Source organism: Neolamprologus brichardi, chromosome 5 (assembly GCF_056152115.1).
Source record: "Neolamprologus brichardi isolate AB-2024 chromosome 5, ASM5615211v1, whole genome shotgun sequence".
NCBI lineage: Eukaryota > Metazoa > Chordata > Actinopteri > Cichliformes > Cichlidae > Neolamprologus > Neolamprologus brichardi.
The window spans coordinates 18,098,801-18,123,134 of record NC_142108.1 but is presented as its reverse complement, the minus strand read 5'-3'; the positions used below and the strand labels follow the sequence as shown (position 1 = coordinate 18,123,134).

The following is a 24,334-nucleotide window of genomic DNA, read 5'->3' as shown; positions in this document are numbered from 1 at the left end:
CCACTGATTACATTTTCACAATCCCTCTCACTGTGTAGTCAGCCATGATTACCTCAATAAGGAACACTGCCAGAACAGTTATTTCTCCCTGCTTCCAGCTGTTACGCAAAGCAAGGTTAAGCTGTGTGCAGCACTTTAATAGACAGATATTAACCGATAATGGTGTCAGTCCTGTTAACTCAAAGTCTAAACTCAGACTACAGACGTTTTAAAATCCAAGCCAATTTTGAAATTGTTTCATCGTGCACATACAGAAAACAATTATTAGAAATATTAGGCCAGAGGGAGCAATGTGAGTGATCTCATGTGGTTGCATTTCTAGACTAAAATGGAGACTGGTGCAATCGCTTGCTGTAATGTTAGCAATAGCTTGCAATGAGAAAAAAATCAGGCGGCTAATAAAATCTGGATGACAAAGTACTTGGGCGATGTGGTCAGCAAGGGTTATTTATTCTTGAACGAGAACCCGAGGCGAGATTTTAACTGTCAATAAAATCTGTTTAGCCGCCCCCAGGCTAATCTTATGTATGCAATCATGCTCTTGCCATATATGGAAAAACGGTTAATTCAACACATCAGTGCAGCAGATGCCATGTTAATCATGTCTGTATACCTGCAGACGCTTTCTTTTATGATAATGAATCAAATCAAATCTGAACTCTAAATGTCCAACAGTGGACGCAATGAATCTGTGAGAGTTTTGGGAGGTTTAAGAGTAGTGCTCCAAACCATTCACATATCCAGATTCCTCCTCCGAAGGTCAGGAGAGGTGAACTGGGGACAGATAGAAAAACAAACAATAATAAAAACACTCACCCCCACTGAGAATGATAACAGCCAGAAATAGGGCCATGTCGCTGTCGTCCAGCTCCAGCGTGTTAAACTTGACGGAGAATTCAAACTTTGGTTCCATCATTTGACAGAAAGGTTTCCTGAGACTCTTGAGGAACTCCCGCGTCATAAAAATCTGTCCATAGGAGATGAGGGTCCCATCTTTGTTCATCAGAGGCGACATCATGATGATCAAAACCTCAATCACACCGTACTTCAGCAAAGTAACCTGAAAATAAAGAACACAATGATTGTATCAAAATCTGGCAAGATCTTTAGTTTAGTAGAAATGATAGTCGGGTCGTAACTTCATTTTCATTCAAAATCCAGAACTGCAAGCAGCAATGAGCTTCGCTAACCATTATGTCGACTTATTTACGTTGATCATTTTCTGAATTGAAATTGTCCAAAACTGTTTATTTTAAAGTTGTTTTAGAACAGAAAAAATCTTCCACAACAATCAGGACCGAACGGATGAACCACTGATGAATCTCACCTGATCATTTAGATCCAAATCGACAAATCCAGGGATACTTTTGGCAAACTCTGTCACTTCTCTCACTGCTTCTGCTGAACGAGACTGACAGCTCTGGAAGAAACGCAGCTCCACAGTGTCTGCTTCTCCCTGTCCACCGAAGACTGCCATTCTCATAACCTCACTCTCTGACATTGGGTGCGTTTCCGTGTAGCCTGATACCATGTGAGAGAAGGTACTTAATATAGTTGGAGGAGTACAAGAAAAACAGAGAAGCTAACTATATAAGAAGCTAAAAATAACTTAACAAAGAGTTAACAGATAATTGCTGAATTTTGTGTCTTTCTAGATTTCTCTATCCTCATTCATTTCCATTTTTCTGCAAGACTTTTAGAAAATAACAATACAATTATCGACTGATGAAGAGAATATGACAGAAGATACAGAGGTACCATTGAGAATAGGTAACATAATTTATCAGCACCAGTAAAACTGGACTTGAAAAATGTAAAAACAGCACTTTTCTCCCCAGAAAAACTAATGCAATGAATTGGGGTTAATATGTGTGCTTTAATAATTATCTTGATTATGTGGAAACAAACAAAAAAAAAAACATCGACAACACTGGGTGAAACTGGTAAATGAAGAAGTTGAAATAGTTGGGATTTTCATTTTAAGGAGCTTGTCTGAGTTTCAGCCTTTGTTTTGTATATTTTGAATTGCTATTACTATTAATTCCAATGTAAAGTTTTTTTTTTTAATGCGGAATAATAGGAACAATATCTTCTGCATTGCTGTAGCTAATTGCATTCCTAAAACTAAACAGAACAATAACAGACAAACAACATGTTTTGGACATTGCAACAAAAGGTGTTATTTAACAGAGTAATTTGATACTACCCACCTCCGTGTACAGGTGGAAGAGCGGAGGTCTGGTGCTGCTGCTGCTGGTGCTGGTGCTCTGGGACTGGTATCTGCTTACAATTAATGAACTGCTCTCCTTCCATTAGAGACTTCATGTCGTGGATGACAAAAGGCTACAGGTAGAGTGCAAGGAAAATTTTGGGAGAAGGCAGAAGAAAAGGAAAAAAGAAAAGAAAAAGAGAAAAGATTAAGTTGATTATAGGTCTTCTGAGGACATTTAGTCTCATCTGTATGATGAGGCAAATAAAGAAAGTCTCAGCTGCAGGCCGACACAGAAAAAAACATCATTTCCAGGTATCTGAGCAACCTTATGCTTACTTTAGTAAAACTAACATGCACTGGCCTGAAACATGAATGCTGCTATTCACACACATAAATCTTCACTGTAGTGGGAATAGAGGGAATTAAAGCAGGAAATTCTCTAGAAGTTGTGAAATGAACAACCCATTTCCTGCGTGAGTGAATGAAACTGAGTGGGGGGAGTGAAATGTCTTTATGTGCTCACTGTGCAGGAATCTGTTTGGTGGTTTTGTCTTTACACAGCAATTGTATGTATGTTGTTCAGTGCAAGCACAACGAGGACCTCCATTTTCTTATAAGTGCCAGCTTTCATACAATTTCTTTCAACACACTCAGGATTGCTACTATAAACATATAGGCTAAACAAATATAGTCTATATAAAGATACCTTTAATCTATTTGTGCGACTGTAATGCTATGTTTTAGCATTTGCCACTAGCAACATTACTAAATGTGCAGAAAGAAAAAAACACTATACTGGGTAGCTTTGTTGGAAGCTAAATTGAACTTGTGTGAACATTATGTATAACAAAGAAATCAAACCTCCATTTTATCCGAATCACTCATACAACAAGGTAAAATAATAGGTATCTTGCACAGAGACATTGTAGCTCCATTTCCAAAATAATTGAGCAAAACAATGATGGTTTTCCAAGGTTAAGGAAAAAAATCGCATCCTTTATCTCACATGGTGTGTCTGGAGTTCCGGTGCAGTTAAACACTGATTACACATCAACTCATATCAAGGTTCTGCTTGTTAAAAAATGTAAATATTCTACGAAAGTTAAAATCATTGACTGCCAATTTGTTTTAGGAGGATTGCTTTGGTTTCGTAAATAACCAAGCAGTCCCTCAAACAAAGAGACGATTCGGTGCTATTTGGCTGCAATCACCACGATGAACAGTCATAACAAGCAGACGAAAGAGATGCGGCGCAACCTTGAGCTGAGAGTTATCCGAGAACACGAGTACAAAAACCAAAAACTAAGAATCTCCTTCTACATTTTAAGAATATAATACGCTCAAAGTTTTTAATCCACTTTTTTATTCTGCGAGGGAAAAAAATCAAAGAAGATGACGTGATCAGGTTTCACAGAAAAGCCTACATAAACATACACATTCACAAATACTGTAAATATCTTCATGCTGATAGTTTTAAAGCATGTTTGTCATATTCTCAAAAATTAACCGTCATTTGTCTGGAAACAGACAATTGAATTTTTGACCTCCAGTGACTCATCTCACATCTTGTGACACGATCCTGTGTTTTTATTGGTTAAAAAAAAACTGTCCAGTGTGCACCATGGGCGTATTAGTCAAACAGCATCAGTACCAAGAAAAAGAAGAAGAAGGAACAATGGTTACTGGTACACACGTAGAGCATATGCATGTACCAGTAGAAGTTGCTTTTTACTTTGCTCCGCTCCGCTCCTTAAAGCCCAGCAAAACCAGTATGATGACATGGCTATGCATCAGTGTCAACTTAAAATTACATTGGATTCTTGCAGATATGTTGGTCTTTGCTGATTGGTTAGAGAGACTAAAATCAAATCCCCAACTGAAACTACTTACAGTTGGAACAATGAATGATAATGCAAACACAGCGTAACAGGCTGACGGTACTATCTGATATAAAGCCAACTCCATAATCTTCATAATGTATGTCTGATTAAAGAAATGAAGTTGCCACACTCAATGTAATACTACTAGTACTACTATATGAATAATACACAGACAAAGCAACTTCACATATAGGACTAGCGGCATCACAAGGAGAAAAAAAGGAGAAAACTGATAAATTAAAAGCAAAAATAAAATAATGCAAAGTGGATAAAAATATTCACTTGAGATCTATTTTATGTTCTGCTTGCATGCTGTTTGATTAGGTCTCTTTGGAAAACTCTAAATAGCTTCTTCCATTCAACTTTTCTAAATTTCCAAATGTCTTTATGAAATCATTTGATGTTTTAAGCAGGACTGTCGAAGCCATGGCTGTAAAAGAAAAGACTGCTAAAAGCAACACCACCCTGTTCTGTAGTTTGACCATTGTAACCTGAGATATTTTCTAACAGCCAAGACATGTTGAAACCAGTCCATCCACTTTTTGAGTTAACACAGCAGCAACAGCCTAAATCGCGTCATCTGAGTCAAAACTGAGCGTGCTCACAGGAATTTATGCTGACAAATGTTAAAAGACGTGCTGAGTAAAAGGTTTAAAATACTTAGAGTTTAAATCATATTAATGGTGCAGTATTAATAACAATTCTAACTAAATTGAATTCTTGTATAAGTGAAGGTAACGAGTAATAGAGCAGTAAGGCTTTTTCTATGTCCTACTTCTGAATTTTGGTAAAATACTGCATGACGTTATGGATTTTTCACCCTGGCCTGTTCAGTATAATCTTGACTCTGTTTAATGTTATCCTTGCTTGTGATAATTTCCAGAATGGGAGATATAAAAAATATATATAGGTCAAATTTGTGCTGTAGATGTCGTTCTTAGTGGAGAAAAAGCAAACAGGAAAGAGAAACTGGTTCAGTAGCTCTCATCAGCGAGATGAGAACGTTCAGTATATGTAGATGGTTGATATATCCCTGGAATGCAAAGACAAGTGAAACCACATGCACACCTGCAAATATCTTATCAGTTCAAATGCTGGTCTAATATTAAGCAGCAGTGCTCATATACAGTTTTTTTCTGATCTATTTTCTGTCCTGTTGAGCGCTGTTGATCTGTCTGCTGATTTTGTATGCATCCGAATCAAAGCAAATGAGAATTTAGAGAGTGCTGCTTACCACGTTGTCTCCGGTCTTCCCAGACAGGATGGCCCTGGCCTTGGCCTTGGTGAGAGGGAAGTATTTCAGATAGGCCTCGTACAAATGCCGGGCCAGAGCCCTCAGATCTGCTGCCTCCGGGTGCATGTGCTCCATGTCAGATGAGAACTCGGCTAGCAGTTTTTCCTTCTCCGCCTGAGGCATTCGGCCAAAACGAATAGCTGGGAAAGGAAACAGAAGAACACTCTGGTGAACCATGAAAAACAGACATAATCACATGTGCACAGCAAATACACAAAACCTGAAGCCTGAGTCAATTTATTGGAGTCACGCGACCTCAAAAGTCCCAGTTTGAATTAATACCATTTTGACTGACATTTCGACCTCAAACCATGTGTTACCATGCGCTACTTCACTTCTACAAAACATAAGTTAGGCTGAAAAGTTGAACAATGAATTCAAAGAACACAGGGAACCCTAAAAAATATTTCTAAACTACATTTTTCCTTTAGTAAACTAGCTTTAACAGACGTAAAACACTATTTATTTGTGTATCAGATTGTAACATCAAGTACAATATGCTCATTCATGTGTAGCCATGTACACATGAATGAATCCCAGCTTTTTCCCGCTCAAAAAGGTCATTTTTGGAAGTGACTACATGTGATGGATTAGCATACACAAAAATAAATCTGTCTTAGCCATGTCATGTGATTGAAATCCATTCCCTGTTATTTCAGACCAGTTGATAAACAATATTCTACGTAAGTAAATTAAAAATTTAAAAAATTTACTTTATTAAAAGCTGGTAATTTTTTATACTTATATTGAAGTCACGGTAGTACAATATCTGCTTAAGTAAAGGCTTTAAATACTTTTTTCATCACCCCATTTACCTTCTGTTAGAATGTTTAATTTCTTTATCACATCTTTAATATTTTATCAATGAGCAATGAATCAAATTGAACAGCTAATGTCAACAGAATTACCCATCTAGAGCAAACACACGAGATTTTACGGCACACTGAAGCACTACAAACCCCAGTGAACAAAGAATGAAATGAAAATGTGGGACATTTCATTTGAGACAGGGGACGTGTTTCTTTTACCTGATATGCAACAATGGCAATGTTAGGTAACTACTCTTTAAACCGTTGCGATGTCACAATATTTCAAGCTTGGAGTTTAAGTAATGGAAAACTTGTCCGAGTTGCTCTAATAACTCAAAGATTTCTGAATGTTAAAAAGTCACATGAGTCATATGACTCATGGCTTCTTCAATGAAAGGGAAAATCCAGTGGCATTAAAAGATGACAAATGATTCTGCTGTGATTTTTGAGGTGTGTCTTATGAGGCAATTAGAACATTTTGTTGACTCTGATATTGTGTACGGACCGATGTTTTCACAGCTCACCGAAAGATGAGATGTTTGTTGAATAGGTATTTATTTTAGGATTCAGCTGAGATAAATATATTCTCTTGTAAATGAGTTATTGAGTCTCAGTGGGACTACCTGTATAAATAAAGGTTAAATAAAATAAAATATAATAAAAACAGACCTGAAATGTAACAGCTTTCATTGCATTAATGTAATTTTCACAGAATTATGATAAAATTATGTGTATTTTATGCCCCTTAACTAAATATATTGGTTATATTTCATTTGATCAAAAATATACCTGTATAAAATTATCTTATATTACTAGAGTTGCATACCACTTCTCAAATTTTATAGTCGGCCTCTATTTTATGCTGAATGTGACAAAATATTTTACAAGCTGACAATTTCTTTGAATACTACGTGTCAGTTTTAGACTTTGTAAAGCAGTAAGGTCTGATATCTGTCAATGCATATAAAATGCAACCCATGTTTTGTAGAATTAGAAACAAAAAAAAAACAACACATAAAAAAAAGAAAAAAACCCTGCAAGATGTGACTTGTGAACCCCCACAGAAATAAATGGTCCACTGGCGGCTGAAAGTAGGAGGTAACGGCACATCTATCTACCAGCATTCAAGTGAATGCTTCCCTTGCTCTGCTGCGTGTACATGAAAGCAGCAGTGCGGTTGTAACATGGCTGATGTGGATGTCTTTTTTTTTCTTCTAAGAAATCTGACACCAAGGTGTGACCATTCTTTTTCTGTTAGTGGAAGTCATTAATTGTTCCTTATTTCCATTTCATTCCCAGCTCTGAAGTTACTGCAGTGTGTACGTGATTATGTAATGCTGACTGCACACCCTAAGCAAATGCATACAAACTAAAGTGGCTCTACCACTGGGCACCGCGCCCACGGCAGTGACACAGCAAACTGGAGAAATCAGTTCAATGCAAGTCAATCATTGATTAAACAAAAACCCACACAACTCCAGCTATACCTATTACACCAGAGTGATATCAGAAAAGGTGGAGGTAGAGAGAAAGACGCAGAGATAAGCAACAGCAGAGTAGAAAAAAACATATATCTATTGATAGCAGATGCTCATAATGTTGTTGAATTTAAGTCACTTCAAAGATTAAAGTGTGACGACGAGTCCAGCCGACTTTCACCTTTCGTGCTAACCGGCACCAGCAATAAGGTCATTAGTTAGATAAAGGAGACATGGATTTTAAAAAAAGCTTGAATTAAGAACCTTTTGGTCATGAAACTGTGAGATTGTAATGTATAATTACTCTGACACCAAACTCTTAGAGGTAAGATCACATCTGCGTTAATGTGATGTTGTTTTCAATAAACTACAGTTACAAGCTGCCAAGTAGGAAAAGCTTGTTTCCTCAGCCTCTGAATCCAGCACACAGATACCACGCACCTATGCCAGTGTTTTCAATGATGAATTGAATTACTGAACCATTGTCAAATTTGCGCAGCATCTTCCTCGGGGTCGTGCTGTAAAGCTTTGACTGGAGGTGGTATGTAAACCTAGTAGGTGATAAACCTGTTGTAGAAGTTTGGATATAAAATCTGTCCCCACCTCTCTATGCCTACCTAGAAAAAAAACACAGCAGATAATTTGGCTTTTACTCATCACAGGGGCAAAGCTTTAAGACAGTGGGCAGCAGAGTTACAAATGACTAACATGTAACAGTTACCAGACTAATATGTATGAGTTACCAGGTGAGCTTCTTTCAAGGGGGATGACTTAAACCTGTTCCTGTTCTTACAATCGGTGTATTTATGATGGGCAATGGCTGAACTGGGGAACTTATTTGGTGGAGGTAAGCTGCTACGTCTGACAGACTGGACAAACCCCAAGATGGCCTGCCCAAGGTAGCAAATAATCAAGCTATGGCCTCAGTCTTGGTAAAATATGCCATTTCTCACTATTTAGGTTGCATCTGCCCACATATGCAGTCTATGGTCAGGATTGCCTCCTGCTCCAGCCCACTGGGTAAGTAAGCTGTGGCACCTCCACCATCATCTACCACTTCATTAAAATCATTCTTTTTTTCCCCACCTTTTAATATTCACCGCACTCTTCAGAGTCAAGACTCTTGACACCAAAGAGGCATCAGGCTGTAATAAAATTTATTCATCAACTTTTTAATATTTACTATTAGAGCAGAACTAACAAAACCACTGAAGGCAGCTGGTTTCCTTTTATACTCTACCTGCCTCAGGTGAGTATCTGGAATGGCTTAAGTTTGTAACAAAACCAAATGAAGAACTATCTATAAAGCAGTCTGTTTACATATGCTTTAAATGACTACACATATAAGAAATGACTAAACTCCCCCGGTATGTTACTTTGGTTTGTCCCTGGGCCTCGTAAGCAGGTGTTGCTTTTACTTACATCCTGTTAAAGAAACACTGAGTACTGTTAACATATATATATGTATATATATAGACACACTCTTTTAATGCACTATACAACAGAATTTAAGTTGTGAACAGTTCTGATTAAGGCTTTCTTTTCAACTCTGGTAGATGGCCATCTCCTTTTTCAGCTCCTGGTCTCCATTACAGTGTCATACTGTTTTTAACACGCTGCAATTACAAGCTGTCAAATAGGGGAAAAAAAGACTTCTTCTGGATTCAGCACAACAATACCGTGCAAGCATGCCAGTGTTTTCAGTGGTTTGTCTAATTAAGTCTTAAGTGCAGTCCCCATTAATTTACATGAGAAGCAGGATTATTCGGAGCTCTTCAAAGATCACCTTGTTTGCTTTGAAAGGGGGAATTCTGCTTGTTTCTAGAGCAATACGGCCAAATACAAAAAGGGTAAGTTTCAGCAAGTGCAAGGCCAATGACAGGGCAGCAACAACATCAGTGTTTGATAAAAGTTGTATAATTTACCATCATGCTTTTGTTATTTCCTGTTCTGTCAACTTCTTGCCCACTTGACCACAGAGTTCAGTGTAGCCACACTTCCACTAATGTATGAGAGAATTTCCTGTCGCTGTCATTGCTTTTTTTTTTTTTCTTTAACCAGTGGTTGTGCAGCAGGCAAACCTACTTCATCAGAGTACTCAAATCTGTGTTTGCAATCGACAGGAAAGCTATTATTTTGGTGGTGTTACAGCCACCAAAATAATAGCTAATGCATGCTCACTATTTATTACAAATTACATAACCCACACACTTTTTTCAGTGCAAATGGGGAAGCGATCTTTGTGGGAAGCAGGGCTTTCTGACTTGTCATGATTTGCAGAGTTATTTTAATTTTCCGACCTCACCGAAGTGAGTATGCTATACGTGCGCCGAGGAGGGAAAGAGCCATAACGTGTCCAACCCTAACAGGTGCAACAAATATAACAGGAGAATCAGGAAGACATCAATCAAACATAACCAGAGTAAACTTATTTACTCACGGGGTTCATAATGAAACACAGATGAGGAGGTGGAGTCAGGTGTGCTTGTTGATGCTCCTGACTGGACAACAAAAGCTAACAAAACAAAACTATTCTATAGCGACGGATGAAAGAAAAGATTTTTTTCTTTTGAAGTAAACGGTTTCTCTGCATATTGTACTTCTGTGGAGTAGTTTGCAAATGGTGAGGTCATCTAAGAGCTGTTTACTTGTATCTCAGTAAAAAGCTCCACGTACAAATGTCTGGTACATGAAAGGCAAACATATGTGTGTTTTCATGTTTTTCTAAATTGTACATGCAGTTTTTAAAAACTTAAAAACTCTTTTAAAAAAGACCCACTCACGTGGCTGATGTACAAACTTAGTGCACACAATCAGCCAAATGCTTGTGCGAATAAAACCGAAGCTGGCAACTTTTCACACATTCAAACAGCAGCAACGCTGACAGAATTGCTATAACACATTTTTGATGATATGCAGTGAAAACAGTCAGGCCGTGAGTAGCATGCCTCTGATAGGTGTGCTACTCACACCTATCATATCTGTCACTATCAGGCCTTTGTTGAATAAAGCACAAAGGCAGGTCAAAATTTAGAACTTTTGATAGGCGTTATAGTTAGCTATACACCAGAATCTCATCTTTGAATTTCTACTGTGATATGAATCAGCTGGGGGGGGTGGCGGGTACACACTGCGCAAATGATGGGAACTAAAACATGAACCAAGATTTGCAACAATGGCCAAAGACCACAGATGAAAGAATTGGCAACATCTAAGACAGTGATATAGATTTCTGCACACATTACTATGACACCTCAAAGGCTAAATTGGAAGCAGTGTGGTCAACACGCATCTGCGGCTCTCAAAGGGCATAAGTACTCAGTCCGAGAAGAGGCGCTTCCTGAACCTCCATTTCAAAGAAGAATCAGTCTTTTTACCTACATCTGCTTATTTATAGACATATAAATAGGGGGTTTCATTCCTGTCTGAGGGATGGATGTGAAAATGAAAAAAAGATTGAATGCACAGAAGCTTCAACTTTTGTTTTAGTTCATATTTGAGTTTAATGAAAAATACGACCCAGGCATGCTCTGACTGTGTGCAGACTGTCATGAAAATGTGTGTATGAATGCCACCGGCTTACCGTTGTGTGACATTCCGACGTTGAGGCACTTCTGGAAGCGACAGTATTGGCATTTGTTACGCGACTTCTTGTGAATTCGACAGTGAAGATCACAGTGATCGTACACCAGCTTTAACCTGATGGTGCGTCTGAAGAAACCCTGTGAAAAAGAGGAATACGATTAATACACACGTAGTGACTTCAGTCCTTATGGTTGCTCTGCCTACTCTGGCAACATTTTTCAAATAAGCCCTATTCTAATGCATATTTTATCCCTTCATCAAAAAGGATTGAGGGGCATAAAAAAGTTTTAACATTTCATTTAATAATTCAAATTCTGAATCATGTTAATTGCTGGAAAAGTAGCTCAACGCAGTGTCTACTGACTGACAAATACTGATAAGACACCTGCCTCTTTCTAATCTGTATGGAAGCCAATCATTGGGCCAACAAGTCTATTCAAAAGTTAACTGTGCAAATTTACACATTATGTCTTCAACCTTAGGACCAAAGAAGCTTATCTCACCTATTAATGTGTAGCCATGGTCAGACTTATAGTATACATTCCTACACACTGAGCAGTGTAAAAGGAGAAAAAATCCTATGGGCTGCAAATTTTTGAAAGGCGAATTTTCAGTGAGAATAAAAACTGACATCAGGACTTTGTGCGAAGGCTTTTCAAATAAGCATCTACATTCCTACGATCCACAGATGTTTCGTTTTTAATCATAGGTTATTTATAGAAGAAGGAAGTTAAAAGGGGTCAAGACTCCACCTCAATAAAGAATGTTTTCTGTTTTAAAACAATTAAGTGTTTGCCTGCTTGGCTGACCCCCCTCTTCTTGTGAGTCTCCCCTGAGACATCAGCAGAACAATAACTACTCTACCTCACCTTCATTCAGCCCCTGACGGAACAGAGTGACAGCTTATGGCGGCAGAAAAACAGAGACCCTTGTTCTGCAACAGTGTCAAAGAGCTTCTGTTTTAACACTGTGGTGGAGTTCAAGGTGACTGCCAGTGGTCGTGTTCTTTTTAATTGTTTTTACAATACAAGCTGCAAAGAAATATACTGTCAGCATTATGTCGTTCAGTATGAGTCCAAATTTTATAAGAAAAACTGATCGTTCGAATAAATCATGCGTAGCTTGCGGCTCTGTTCATTCTTCTAGGGAGGTAGGGTTTAAGCCAACCAAAAACAAATCCATGGTTACAATCCACTGGAAGGACGTTTGAGAGACAAGCAAACAAAGTGAGTCCACGAAACTCTAATTTTGAAAAAAGGCCCCCTTCTTTAATCAGCCCTTTCTCTTACGCAGTATTTCATACTGAATGAATATGGCATGACTATTTTCTTGTGTTCATAAGGACACATTCACCCTTTGAATTTAGTCATTTGGATTATAAATCCATCAATAACTGTCATGAAACAGATATGCGGGTCTGTAAGTTTGCTTTCACGGTCTGTATTCACATGAAGCTGTTCACTCCTTGGAAGCTTCGTAGCTTCACCTCGACGAGCGATGAGGGCACCGAGGCCACTGAGTGGTATCAGTGGCCTTGTAACAGTAAGCACTGTACTGTGCACTGTGTGTGTAAGAATAGAGACGAACATGTCTATAGAAAATAGACTCTGCTACCCGTGGAGGCAAAACATCACTAAGACTAAATTTGGCTTGGTAGCTTGTGTTTACTACATGTGATGTGAGCCTGAAATGAAGTTAATCGTAATGAACAAGGAATAAGTCACCTATTAAAATGGAAAACTATTAAACCAGCATAAATGAGCCACACAACCAGTGTGGCGTGGGCTGTTTAATAATTACACTCTTTAACAAAGATAAATAAATGATATTAGGCAGAAAACAGCACAAAATTTTTATTTCCTACAAAACTACAAAATATTTTTCTAGTACTGAACTTTTCCTAGTAAGTAAGCAATATATAGTAGGCCTCTTGTATTGCACTTTGAATCATACTAGTTGAATCATACTACTCAGTAACAAGCTGCTGCATTTCAGTTTCTTTTTTCTGTGAAAGCGCCAGAGTGAAGGTTTCTTTTCAAATTAGTTTGATTTCAGACGTGCAAACGCTTCTTGGATCTAAACCAAAAGATGCACAGACAGGTCTGCCGATTCTGAAAAATCCATCTCATATGTGTTTGGAGAAAAATGTTCATGTTTCTGTAATGTGTCAATATTTCAAAGAAAATGGAAATATTTCTGAAACTTCACCCACACTCTATTAGTTATTTATACTCTATACAGACAGACAAACAGACAGAGAGTTTAAATGGGTGGCTGTCTGAAGAAGCACACGCCTATCTTGAGCCCTTGCTGAGTGGAAAATGTATGGGGCTTGTGGTTAGAGTGGCAGACATCAAAAAGATGAAAAAAAAAGCACATTTCTCTCCATGCATTATAGAATTATTTATTCCACCAACAAGTTTCACCGACGGGTGACACACAGTGACAGAAAAAGAGTGGCAGAGAGAGAAAAGAGCTGCAGTAGAAATTGTTACACCCATTACCATTTCCTGACACGACTTGAAAGTAGTGTGACTGCTGATTTATAATCATCTGAGCATTACTTGTTAAGAAAAAGACTTAACGCACTCTCTACTGATATGAATCATGATTTAACACATGAATCATTTCTGTGATGATTGAAAACCATTTAAAAAAATCCTCTCTAAAACTGAGCAAAGACGGAGCACTGCTTAAAATGTATCGACTGATCCACAAATTGACTTAAACATGAATCGTATCAACCGCTGTGTGCAGTTTAGTAAAATTGTAACCAATGACAAACCTCAGTGAAGATTGTATTTGTTCTAAGAACACGTTGAATATTTAGAGGTTTTAAACCGTTACCTGGACATAACAAAAACAGGAATTTAACGAAGAGATTATGAGAGGATCTGAAATGTTTCTATGCTCATCGGCATTTTCATATTCCCTTGTGAGATCGTTCAGCCTTACCTTGCAGCCCTCACAGGCGTGGACGCCATAGTGAAACCCTGACGCTTTGTCCCCACACACGCGACACTCGATGTTTAGCGCTGCCGCCGACGTATCGTCTGGGAGCTTGGATAGCACGGGACTATCTGAGTACTGAGGAGGTGACTCGGGCTCCAGCTTGATGGAATCTGACAGACAGAAAGCACACAAAATTCAAACTTCAACTCTTACATCCATTTAAAAGTTCAGCACTCGGTTGCTTAAACCTTGCTTCTATAAATCTGCATCCTGTCACCCATAACTGGCTTTAATAGTTACTCTGATGCATGCAGCACATCTCTTAATCTCAGTCTACATCTCATTCAGGTCACCGCTTGCTTTGTTACACCTAAAGTATATTTTACATTTATATCATTCGTCTCTGGTCAATGTGCTTACTGAACATGTCTGGTTGTGTCCTGTAGCTGTGCATGTTTGTGTAGTCCATGTTGGTCAGGTGTTCTTCACTCTGCGGTGGACTTAGGTCATAGGCCACGCCAGCGGAAGGGATGGAGGATACAAGCGGGGGAGACAGGGAGGAAGGGATGGAGGAGGAGGAAATGGAGGCGTAGTCAAACGTGGACAAATGTTTCATTTCGAGCGAGTGGGAGCTGTCCTCCAGCTCTGGCAGATCTGCTGTGTTCAGACTGAAGCCAACAGGCCAGGCCAGGAGCTGCTGGGTGTCCACCATGTCTACTGTAAGAGAGAGAAAAGGCAAGTATGCGAGTTAATTCAAAAATCAGTTGCCAGCTAAATTTAACTTAACATAATTAGAAAACCACTGAGAATAAAAGGAAGCAGAAAACTGTATATGAAAATAAAAGCACACGCAGACAAGTCCACATGCACTGTTGTACAGTTGTTAATAATTAAAAAGGACCTCTCAGAAAAATTCTAAACATTTGGGCGTGCGCACACACTCCATTGAAAACACTACAAGGAGTACCCGTCGTGCTTTACTTCATTCCTGCAGTGTGTCTGTTATCTAGTAAACAGGGAACACTGATTGTGTCACAGGCAGTACAAAATGAACTCTAGCATTGAGGAACGTCTCTTCTGCTCAAAACACTGCCTTCCTCTGTTGCTGTTTGGGTGGCTTGCTGTGCGATTGCCCAACCACAGGACACAGAAAGCAGGCCAAGGATGCAGGCCTTTAGCTTCGGCAACTTCTCTGGTCTTAAGGACTGGGTTGGTGGTAAAAACTGAACAGTATCTTTTTCAACTTCTAGGAATTTTACTTTTCCTTTGCTGAAGATTTTATCTTGTGCAACTCTATTAAAGGAAACGGTTGGTGTTTACCACTATTTTTCTAATTGATAACTAATTCATTGGAATGTCTTGTCTGTCTCTGCATACTTTGAGACTGCACTGACTTGCCTGCAGTTCTCACCTATAATCATTTGTTTTTTCTGAAAATGGAAATCTTCAGAAAAAGGCCAGAGAATTACAATTATTTTTTAAAAGGAGCAATAGCAAAAAAAAAAAAAAAAAAAAAAACCCCAACAAAACTTAAAAAAGGTGCATTTATTGTTTTCTCTTTGTTGCACTTGCCAAAGTACAGCAGCCAGGACCATGATTTCGCATTTTGATGGGTTTCCAGTTACATGGAAAAATAAGTTTTGGCTACAATGACAAATGGTTATGATCCACGTCTTTGTTGGTTCTTAATGTTTTTTCATGGGATTTGTTGACACTGAGAAAACATTTTCCTAAGCAACGTGTGCAATCTCTTGATTTCTACTGAAAGGCTCCCTCTGGGTATTCAGCTTGTTGTTAGTATAAATAAATAAAAGTTCTTATGTCATTTCAGTTTCTAATGCAGATGGTCAAACATTGGAAGGAAAAAAGAAAAGCCCAGATGATCAAAGTCCGCTAATCCGAGGTTACTGCAGTCCACATGAAAGCAAACCACATACGAGCCTTTATAAGCCTGGCTACCTTTGCACAAGGCCCTGATGCAATGTACAAGTTGAAGAATATGTTGTTTTTAGGATGTAGGCTATTTAAATGGCCTTCCCAGACAGTGGCTCTTTAAAATGAGCCACTCATATGGGTTGAAGTTTGTCCCCCTGGCAATTATTAAACCTGTAAAAAAAAAAAAAAAACATCGCTGTATATCAAAATTATGTAGAACATTACTTTCTCAGAATGGCCTACCTGTAAATCTAAACCTTTGCCACAGAGTTAATGACATGCAAATTCATCCCTGGCTCTGTGCTGCAGCATTCTTACCACTGCAAAACAATGTCAAACTGCTCAACAGCAGGTCAAAATACTGCCATAACGCATCTTTTAAGATGAAACTGTTTCTGAAGAACAATTAGCGTCCACTCTAAATCGCAGTATGAGAATGATAATGTATTAGAAAAGCAGTATTAATGGAAACAGTTTGCTGACTGTTGCAAACAGGTTACATGTTTTTTTTGGTGGGGTATGTTACGCTCGAAACTGCGGTTTCTTGAATGTGTGTTTTTTGAAGTTTTCATTGGTAAAGTTCCAAGTAAGCTCACAAATAAAGACAGGAAGTCATTCTCTGAAAACCACACTCGCTGGAGGGGAAACTAATTGGCACTGCAATAAGCCACCGAAGTCCACATTTCTATGCATTTCTCGCATTGTGGAAACGTTCAGCTAGCTAAGGACAGTACAATTCACTTGAGTGCATTTATGCAACACTTTTCTAGTCCTAGAGACCACTCGAGGCTCTTTGTCCAGTTGTAGAATTAAATATATTTATTTGAAAAAAACAAAAAAACAAACTATATGCACATATATATCTATATATATATATAGATATATATGTATACTAGGGGTGCAACGATACTCGTATCGATATTGAACCGTTCGATACAGTGCTTTCGGTTCGGTACGCATATGTATCGAACAATACAACATTTTTAATTAATTTTATCAACTTTCCTTCTGACGGTGCTGTCTGTGTTGAGCGCTCAGTGGATCTGCGCTCGACAGTGCAGCCTAGGCGGAGTAGTCGAACACAGATTCACTGAGCGCAGGGCAAGCTAGCGAGACAGAAGCTAGGCTAGTTGCAACATGGCAAATTGAACCTCCCCCACCCTCATTCAGATCTGGCGTTTGGAACTATTTTGGTTTTCATGTGAAGTATGACCCTGAAGGTAAGCGCGTCATGGACAAAAGTAAAACAGTATGTTGGATGTGCCAGCAATGCTCAATTGGTGGGAACTAGTGTGTTAGCGCAGTTAGCTCGTTAATGTGTTGACGTCTTCCAGCCCCACTCATGAGGCGATCCGCGGTAGCTTGTTAACGGAGATTTGCCGTGTTGTGGCGTTAACGTCATTTCAGATCAACGCTGACAGCACTAGTGGGAACACAACGAATATGACTGCACATTTACTCCGACATCATCCTCGTGCAAAGACAAGTGGAAGCAGACAAAAACAAGCACGCATGCTACAAACTTTACCCGAGTCATTTAGACAGCCGTTAGCACATGATTCTCCTTATGTGGACCTGATATGTTTAATATGCTGCTGAGAATATAGCCCAGAAGAAGCGTATAGTATAGCTTTTATTTTGGAAAGAGACATTTCTCCATAATAAACTCTCTTTTCCAAAGATGAGTGATTCCTCAATCAGATACAGGGCTCGCAAAATCGCCAGCCCGACGGGCTTTTTTTCCAGTCGGGCTACCAAAATCTATCTCTGCGCTGCCCGTCGGCCTATCGTAGGAAGGAAAAATATATGTCAATGCTTTTGCATTCTTTCGGAAATGTAGCTGGGTAATTATGTCATTGGCATCGGTGAGCCACTGTCAATATGTGACATACTGAAATCGCGTTTGAATTTGCGCTTGTTTTTTGCTTTCACTTTGCAATCGCAACTGTGTATAGAGAGCGACAGTACTGATTGGTGAGTGATGATAATTTGCGCACCAATTCCTCTGACATCGTCTTATCAATCGTTAGCTTACTATGCAAACATGACAAGTGAAATCTCCCGCAGCTTAAACATGTGAGAGGTTGATCGCGCAGAGAATCGCTGAGCGTCATGTGAGTGCGTGTGTAAAAGCAGCAGGATATATATTTTAGTTCTGCTGAGCCAAATAAGACAGGTCAGGGTGAAGAAGTGACAGCCAAAGAAAAGCTTACCACAAAACGGAAAAGTTATGACAAATCAGACTATAAGGCAAAAGGAAAGTGCAGCTTTATGGTTTCATGGACAAAAGAATTTCTGTGGCTGCAATATGACGAGCTAAATAACCAGGGCTGCACATAAGTGGTCCGCAGGTGCGCATTCGCTGTCAAAATAAAAACGCGCACAAGATAAGTTGCAACGCCTGTTTGCGTACATAAGATTTTCAGGAGGAGGACAGACATTTGTTTAGAACTCTTAAAGATGTCGAAGAAGCTCCTTTAAGCAATTACTTTGTTGTTCCTCCACCTCCAAAGAAATGTCAGAAGGAGTCCGAACCACAAAAGAAGCGTGTATTCTCGGAAAAGTGGTTGCAGGAGGTGAGCTGGCTTCAAACAAATGATGAACGCACAGAGATGTGGTGCAGAATGTGCCGTGAAAATTTAATAAATGACAAATTAATAAAAAGGCATGAACATTTTTTTTGTATCGAAAAAATATCGAACCGTGACACCAAAGTATCGAACCGAACCGAACCGTGAATTTTGTGTATCGTTGCACCCCTAATGTATACATACATACATACATACATACATACATACATCAGCAGCCTAAGCAGAGAAGCCCAGACCCCCCTCTCCCCAGCCACCTCCTCCAGCTTATTCGGGGGAACTCCAAGGCGTTCCCAGGCCAGCTAAGAGATGGGCCTGGGCCTCCTCCCAGTGGGACATGCCCGGAACACCATCCCCAGGAGGCGCCCAGGAGGCATCCTTGTCAGATGCCCGAACCACCTCAGCTGGCTCCTTACGATGTGGAGCAGCAGCTGCTCTACTCTGAGCCCCTCCCGGATGGCCGAAATTCTCACACTATCTCTAAGGGAGAGGCCAGCCACCCTTTGGAGGAAGCTCATTTCCGCCGCTTGTATCCGTGATCTCGTTCTTTCGGTCATTACCCACAGCTCGTGGCCATAGGTGAGGGTAGGGACGTAGATCAACTGGTAAATTGAGAGCTTCGCTTTTACACTCAGCTCCCTCTTCACCACGACGGACGGGTGCAGCGTCCGCATTACTGCAGCCGCAGCACCAATCCGTCTGTCGATCTCCGGCTCCCTTCTCCCATCACTCGCAAACAAGACCCCGAGATACTTGAACTCCTCCACTTGGGGCAGGAACTCATCCCCGACCCGGAGTGGGCACTCCACCCTTTTCCGGCTGAGAACCATGGCCTCAGAAAAGCAGAGATGACATTCTGAGGCCACTGAAGTGAAAGCCCTCCGCCACTTGGCTGCGTCTAGAAATCCTGTCCATAAAAATTATGAACAGAATCGGTGACAAAGGGCAGCCCTGGTGGAGCCCATCACCCACCGGGAACGAGTCCGACTTATTGCCGGCAATGCGAACCAAGCTCTTGCAACGGTTGTATAGGGATCGAATGGCCCGTAGCAACGGGCCAGACACCCCATACTCCCGCAGCACCTCCCACAGGACACCCCAAGGGACAAAACACATGTAGACTGGTTGGGCAAACTCCCATGCACCCTCAAGTATCCTTGAGAGGATAAAGAGCTGGTCCAGTGTTCCGTAACCAGGACGAAAACCGCATTGTTCCTCCTGTATCCGAGGTTCGACTAGCGGACGAACTCTCCTTTCCAGTACCCTGGCATAGACTTTCCCAGGGAGGCTGATATATTTATCAAAATCAGACAATAAAGGTTGATTGGCGGAGGTTTATTTTGAGATCTGGTGGCAGCTTCTGTAGTTCAGCTCATCAACCTTTACCCTCTATTGATTATATACCAATTGCCCACAGTGTTGGTTTTTTTTGGTTCTTTCAGTTTAAATAATTAAATAATAATAATTAAAGGTCAGAATTTCAGCACAAAAGTCTTACGAGTTTAGAAAACAGCAACAGTTTAAAGGACTGCTATGCAGAAACCTACAGGATCTTGAATGGACTCCTGATTCTGGTTTAGGGTCGTCACTAGAGCGTATTAACTGGAGGGTAACCAACTATGACATTTGGCTCAAGTCACTTAGTCACTTTGGTATTGCCTATAAATATATCAATAAATAAAGAAAGAAATGCACTTGTACTCACACAGGCTACGCCCAGAGGTTGTAAACTAAAAAGCACAGCGATACCCATTTAAAAGAGACCATTACTAAACCTAAACTGGCCCACCCTTACAGGTAACACAACAAATTTAGGCATAAACAAGCTACTTTAAACTACACCCTCGCAGAGAAATGTAGCCACATTTAAAAAAGGTGCAAAAATATCCAAAATGTAATAGACTACAGAGGCAAACCAGGAGAATGACAGAATAGATTTTTTTTCTAGGCAAAGAATTGGACCAGTGAACTCACCAAAGGTTAAAATGACTGTGAGCGCAGAATATTTTTACCACATTTTCATTTCTTTTGTAATTTTCCAGTGGGGTCATGCTTTAAAACTACTTTCACAAGCCGATGAGTGATCTGTTTCAAGTATTAAAGAGAAATTAGGAGTACTTCCTAAAGTCTGACCTGCACATGCCCTGCTGTTCCGTGTCCTCCTCGGTCGTACTAACCAGAAGGTTATCTGGTTATCTATCAGCACAATTCAGCATAATGTCGACGCTGCTCTGGCTTTATGGTAAAATATGTAACTGTACAGCAAAATTAAGGAGGTTTATGTAAAAAACAAGTAACAACATGGAAGGAGCAGAAATGCTTTAACCAATAAATGGCATCATAGAACTATTACTACACACTTGTACACACTGGGGGCAGATTGCATGCCATAAAAGAGAGGGACCCCAAATATATACTGGCAGATTTAAATCAGATATGTACTGCACTTTTTAATGTTATTTATTTCCAATTTTACTTTTATGGTAGAAATGACTATATTTGAATATTTAGCTCATATCCGCTGCTACACTGGTGGGTATCTACTTTCTTCATGTTGTTGTGTTAGTGTTAAATTAACTTACGTGCTAATACTCACTGGATTAAAGTAACACTTGACTCAATGCACAGTGGGGTCCATAGTCTAACAGTCTGTTAGATTTCTTTATTTTTGCTAGTTTATGATGGGAAGATAAAGGCCGATCCGGCGTCTTTCTAAACATCAGCAATGAAAACTGGATATATTTCCTGTGCTTGTGACAGGACTGTGCTGAAATTCTGACCTTGATTTAAACTGAAGAGACTGTGAAAAAACACAGAGGACAGCAGGCAATTTATAAATAATCAATAGAGGAAAAAGTTCAGTGACCTTCCAAACAACCTTTCACAATCACCACCAAATCTCAAAATAAACCTCCCTCCGCTCATCAACCTTTACTGCCTGATTTGGAAAAAAAAATAAGTGTAACAAAAGAATACAACAAATTATGCAACAGGACAAAGCCAAAATAGCTATACTCAGGTGGCACAGTAGCACCAGCTATAAAAATGGCTTGAAATGGCTCCAAATTACTTGGCACAACATCCCTGTGGAACAAACATCCTCCTCATCCTCCTCAACTGCATATTGTTTCCTCGCTACTTGTTTGGAATGTGGTGGCGAAAATCAATAGGGGGTCCACTTAAAATTCACATCAACTGTGACATTGTTTCACAGCGAGTGAGAGAAGGCATCTGCGTGTCCACATGTTGTAACTTCCACTCCCCTGGAAGCTGGTGACTATTAATAAACAGAGAAACCTGGATATTTTTCCATATGCTGGCCAGGTGCCAGCTGATCTCAAGCTAAAATAGCACCGGAGCAACTTGCGCTCTCGTTGGCATTAAGTCATCAGGACACAGAAAATTAGCAGGAGAGTGAGTTCTGACAAAAGGCAAGAGAGATAAAGCAGGAAGGGTGAAAGAGAGCGAGTTCCCAGACCACCAAAAGAAATCAAGCTGGACCCCTGAGACTTTGAAAAAACTCTTATCTTAGGAAATTCATGCTCTGTGCTCACCACCACATGGGAAGGAAAAAAAAGGGAAGGAGGCTGCAGAGTGGCAGTTAAACCAAGGTGCTTAAATTATGTTGCAATCAAAGGTAAAAAGTTTTTTCCCTGTAGCTCCTCTTCTTGGAAATGCTACAGTGCAAAAGCAACCAAATTAACCTGATTTTATCAGACTGGTTTGTGGGAAAGCAACCTGTCAGAGTTTATAAAAAGTGAGGGATGACTAGTGAGGGACACGCAGTATGTTTCAAAAGGTGTGTACATGTGAGCACGTGTGACAGTTGTTTCCTGCCAGTTCTCAAATTTCCACATGTCAGAACTTGATTTCCACGTAAGAGTACAGTGTGTAGGAGTACTTTCTATTGGCTATTGCCTAACTCGCGACCTAATAACAAAGGCCCAACAGCAATCTGGCAGGCAGGTCTGGCAGGCTGGTGTACCTGAACAAGCCAGACAATGTGTGTGGGAGCAAACACACAGCGAGACATCAGCATTTTCTGCGAAATGAGCCCATACAAACAGGGACAAGAAGTGTCCAATTACTTTAGAGGAGAGAGAAGCTATTATTACATGAAACAGCAAGACCAAAATGTTAACTTTAAGAGTGAGTGTCGTGTTTTTTTTTTCGCAGCCTGGATGCAGCAACTTTGGAAAAAAGAGGGAAAAACAGGGGGTCAGACTGAGAGATGTGAAATCTTTCCTTCAGGGACCGAGTTGCAAAACAAATGTGATGCTTTTTAATGTTCATATTTCTTCACAGCGCCAATAATTTGGTCCAAAACAGAATGAAGAAAATGCAAGAGATCAGATTACTTCACAGAAAGCGTTTAAAGCCCTGTCTGTAGCTTTGAGGGCTGTTTTGACAATCAAGGGAACAAGCCTCTTACTTACCTTTTAAAGCACTACTAGCAAAGCGTAACAAAAACGCTTAAAGATGCAAAACGTGCAGACGAAGAAAATACCCCTACAGTCAGAAAAAATCCAGCATCATAATTCTTCTTTTTGAGTGTTTAACAGCACTCCAGCAAGAGTGCTATTCAACATAAGTCAGGCAAGAGTAAAGAGCGGTTAAGAACATAAGAGACGTTAACACAGAAATCAGCCTCGTATACTTAGTAAAGGGAGAACCTGCCCTGCTACATTCAAGGGAGTAACACTCTTATCTTCGCTGTTTGAATAAAACTATTCAACTTGTCTGAAGGCGAGGGCTGAACCACGCATATCAAACCAGGCAATCTCTCATTCAACACATGTGGCTGGAAATATACTCTGTTTCCACATGAAAGCTGAAAAAAAATTCTTGCAAAAAAAAAAGCAACAAGTTTTTTTTCATATATCACAACTAAGTGAAGAAAAATAGATAAATATAGACGTGCACTACAAAGAAGAGCTGCATAGTTACTAAACAAACCTTAGTCTAACAGTCTAACAGTTTTCTAGCCGTTGCTTTTATGAGATCCTGACGATAAAGTGACATGTTGCAGAGTATTTCCCCTGTAGAAGAGAGCGTTTTTTTCCTCTTTTCTTTCTTTCTTTCTTTTCTTGCACAGTAAGCTGTTTATTTTACCAGCTTTTCTGTGCACATGAATGCGTTGAAGTGCGACAGAGAGAGAGAAAGAAAGAGAGTTGCAGAGAGTTCTGTGACTTCCTGACCTCTTCATGTAAAACAGTATGTGGTTCGCTGTCAGTGACTAAAACAAAGATATGCCCGCCTGCACGTCTGCACAGTCCCCACAAATTCTTTGAAAAGATTAGTGCGCTTTATTTTTGCCTCGATAGTCCTGCATAAGGAAGCTGTGGGACACTGGAAAAAGCATGCATTGTAAAAAATATTGTGGTTTATTTGACTAAGCAACCTAGTTTACAATATGAGATGGTAGGAGATGCACTTAAAAAACCCCAGCAAAGTTTAAAAGGCCGAATGCAGTTCAAATGCAAAAAAAGAAGAAAAAAATACCCAGAAAGAAAAAAATCATCATCATACGTATGAAAAAAAATTCTGGTGGTGTGAAGCCACAGTGGACAGAATTACCTGAAAAGGGCCTCCCCCTCTGCA

The 24,334-nt window shown here is 39.8% G+C and overlaps 1 protein-coding gene across 5 annotated transcripts in view; it reads right to left on the bottom strand.

Annotated features, from left to right (window-relative positions):
• Positions 1-24,334, bottom strand: part of pparg (peroxisome proliferator-activated receptor gamma) — a 42,685-nt gene that overhangs the window by 4,455 nt on the left and 13,896 nt on the right. For 4 of the 5 annotated variants that reach the window (XM_006783253.3, XM_006783251.3, XM_035904637.2 and 1 more), the window contains exons 2-8: positions 14,631-14,927; positions 14,214-14,380; positions 11,257-11,395; positions 5,327-5,526; positions 2,211-2,343; positions 1,328-1,521; positions 817-1,060 (exon numbers count right to left, since the gene is read on the bottom strand). In XM_006783253.3, the coding sequence (XP_006783316.1) occupies positions 817-1,060; positions 1,328-1,521; positions 2,211-2,343; positions 5,327-5,526; positions 11,257-11,395; positions 14,214-14,380; positions 14,631-14,922 (1,369 nt within the window). In that variant the 5' untranslated portion in view covers positions 14,923-14,927. Of the gene's footprint in view, positions 1-816; positions 1,061-1,327; positions 1,522-2,210; positions 2,344-5,326; positions 5,527-11,256; positions 11,396-14,213; positions 14,381-14,630; positions 14,928-16,388; positions 16,528-24,334 lie in introns of those variants that run through there. The other variant, XM_006783252.3, reaches the window with a different exon arrangement.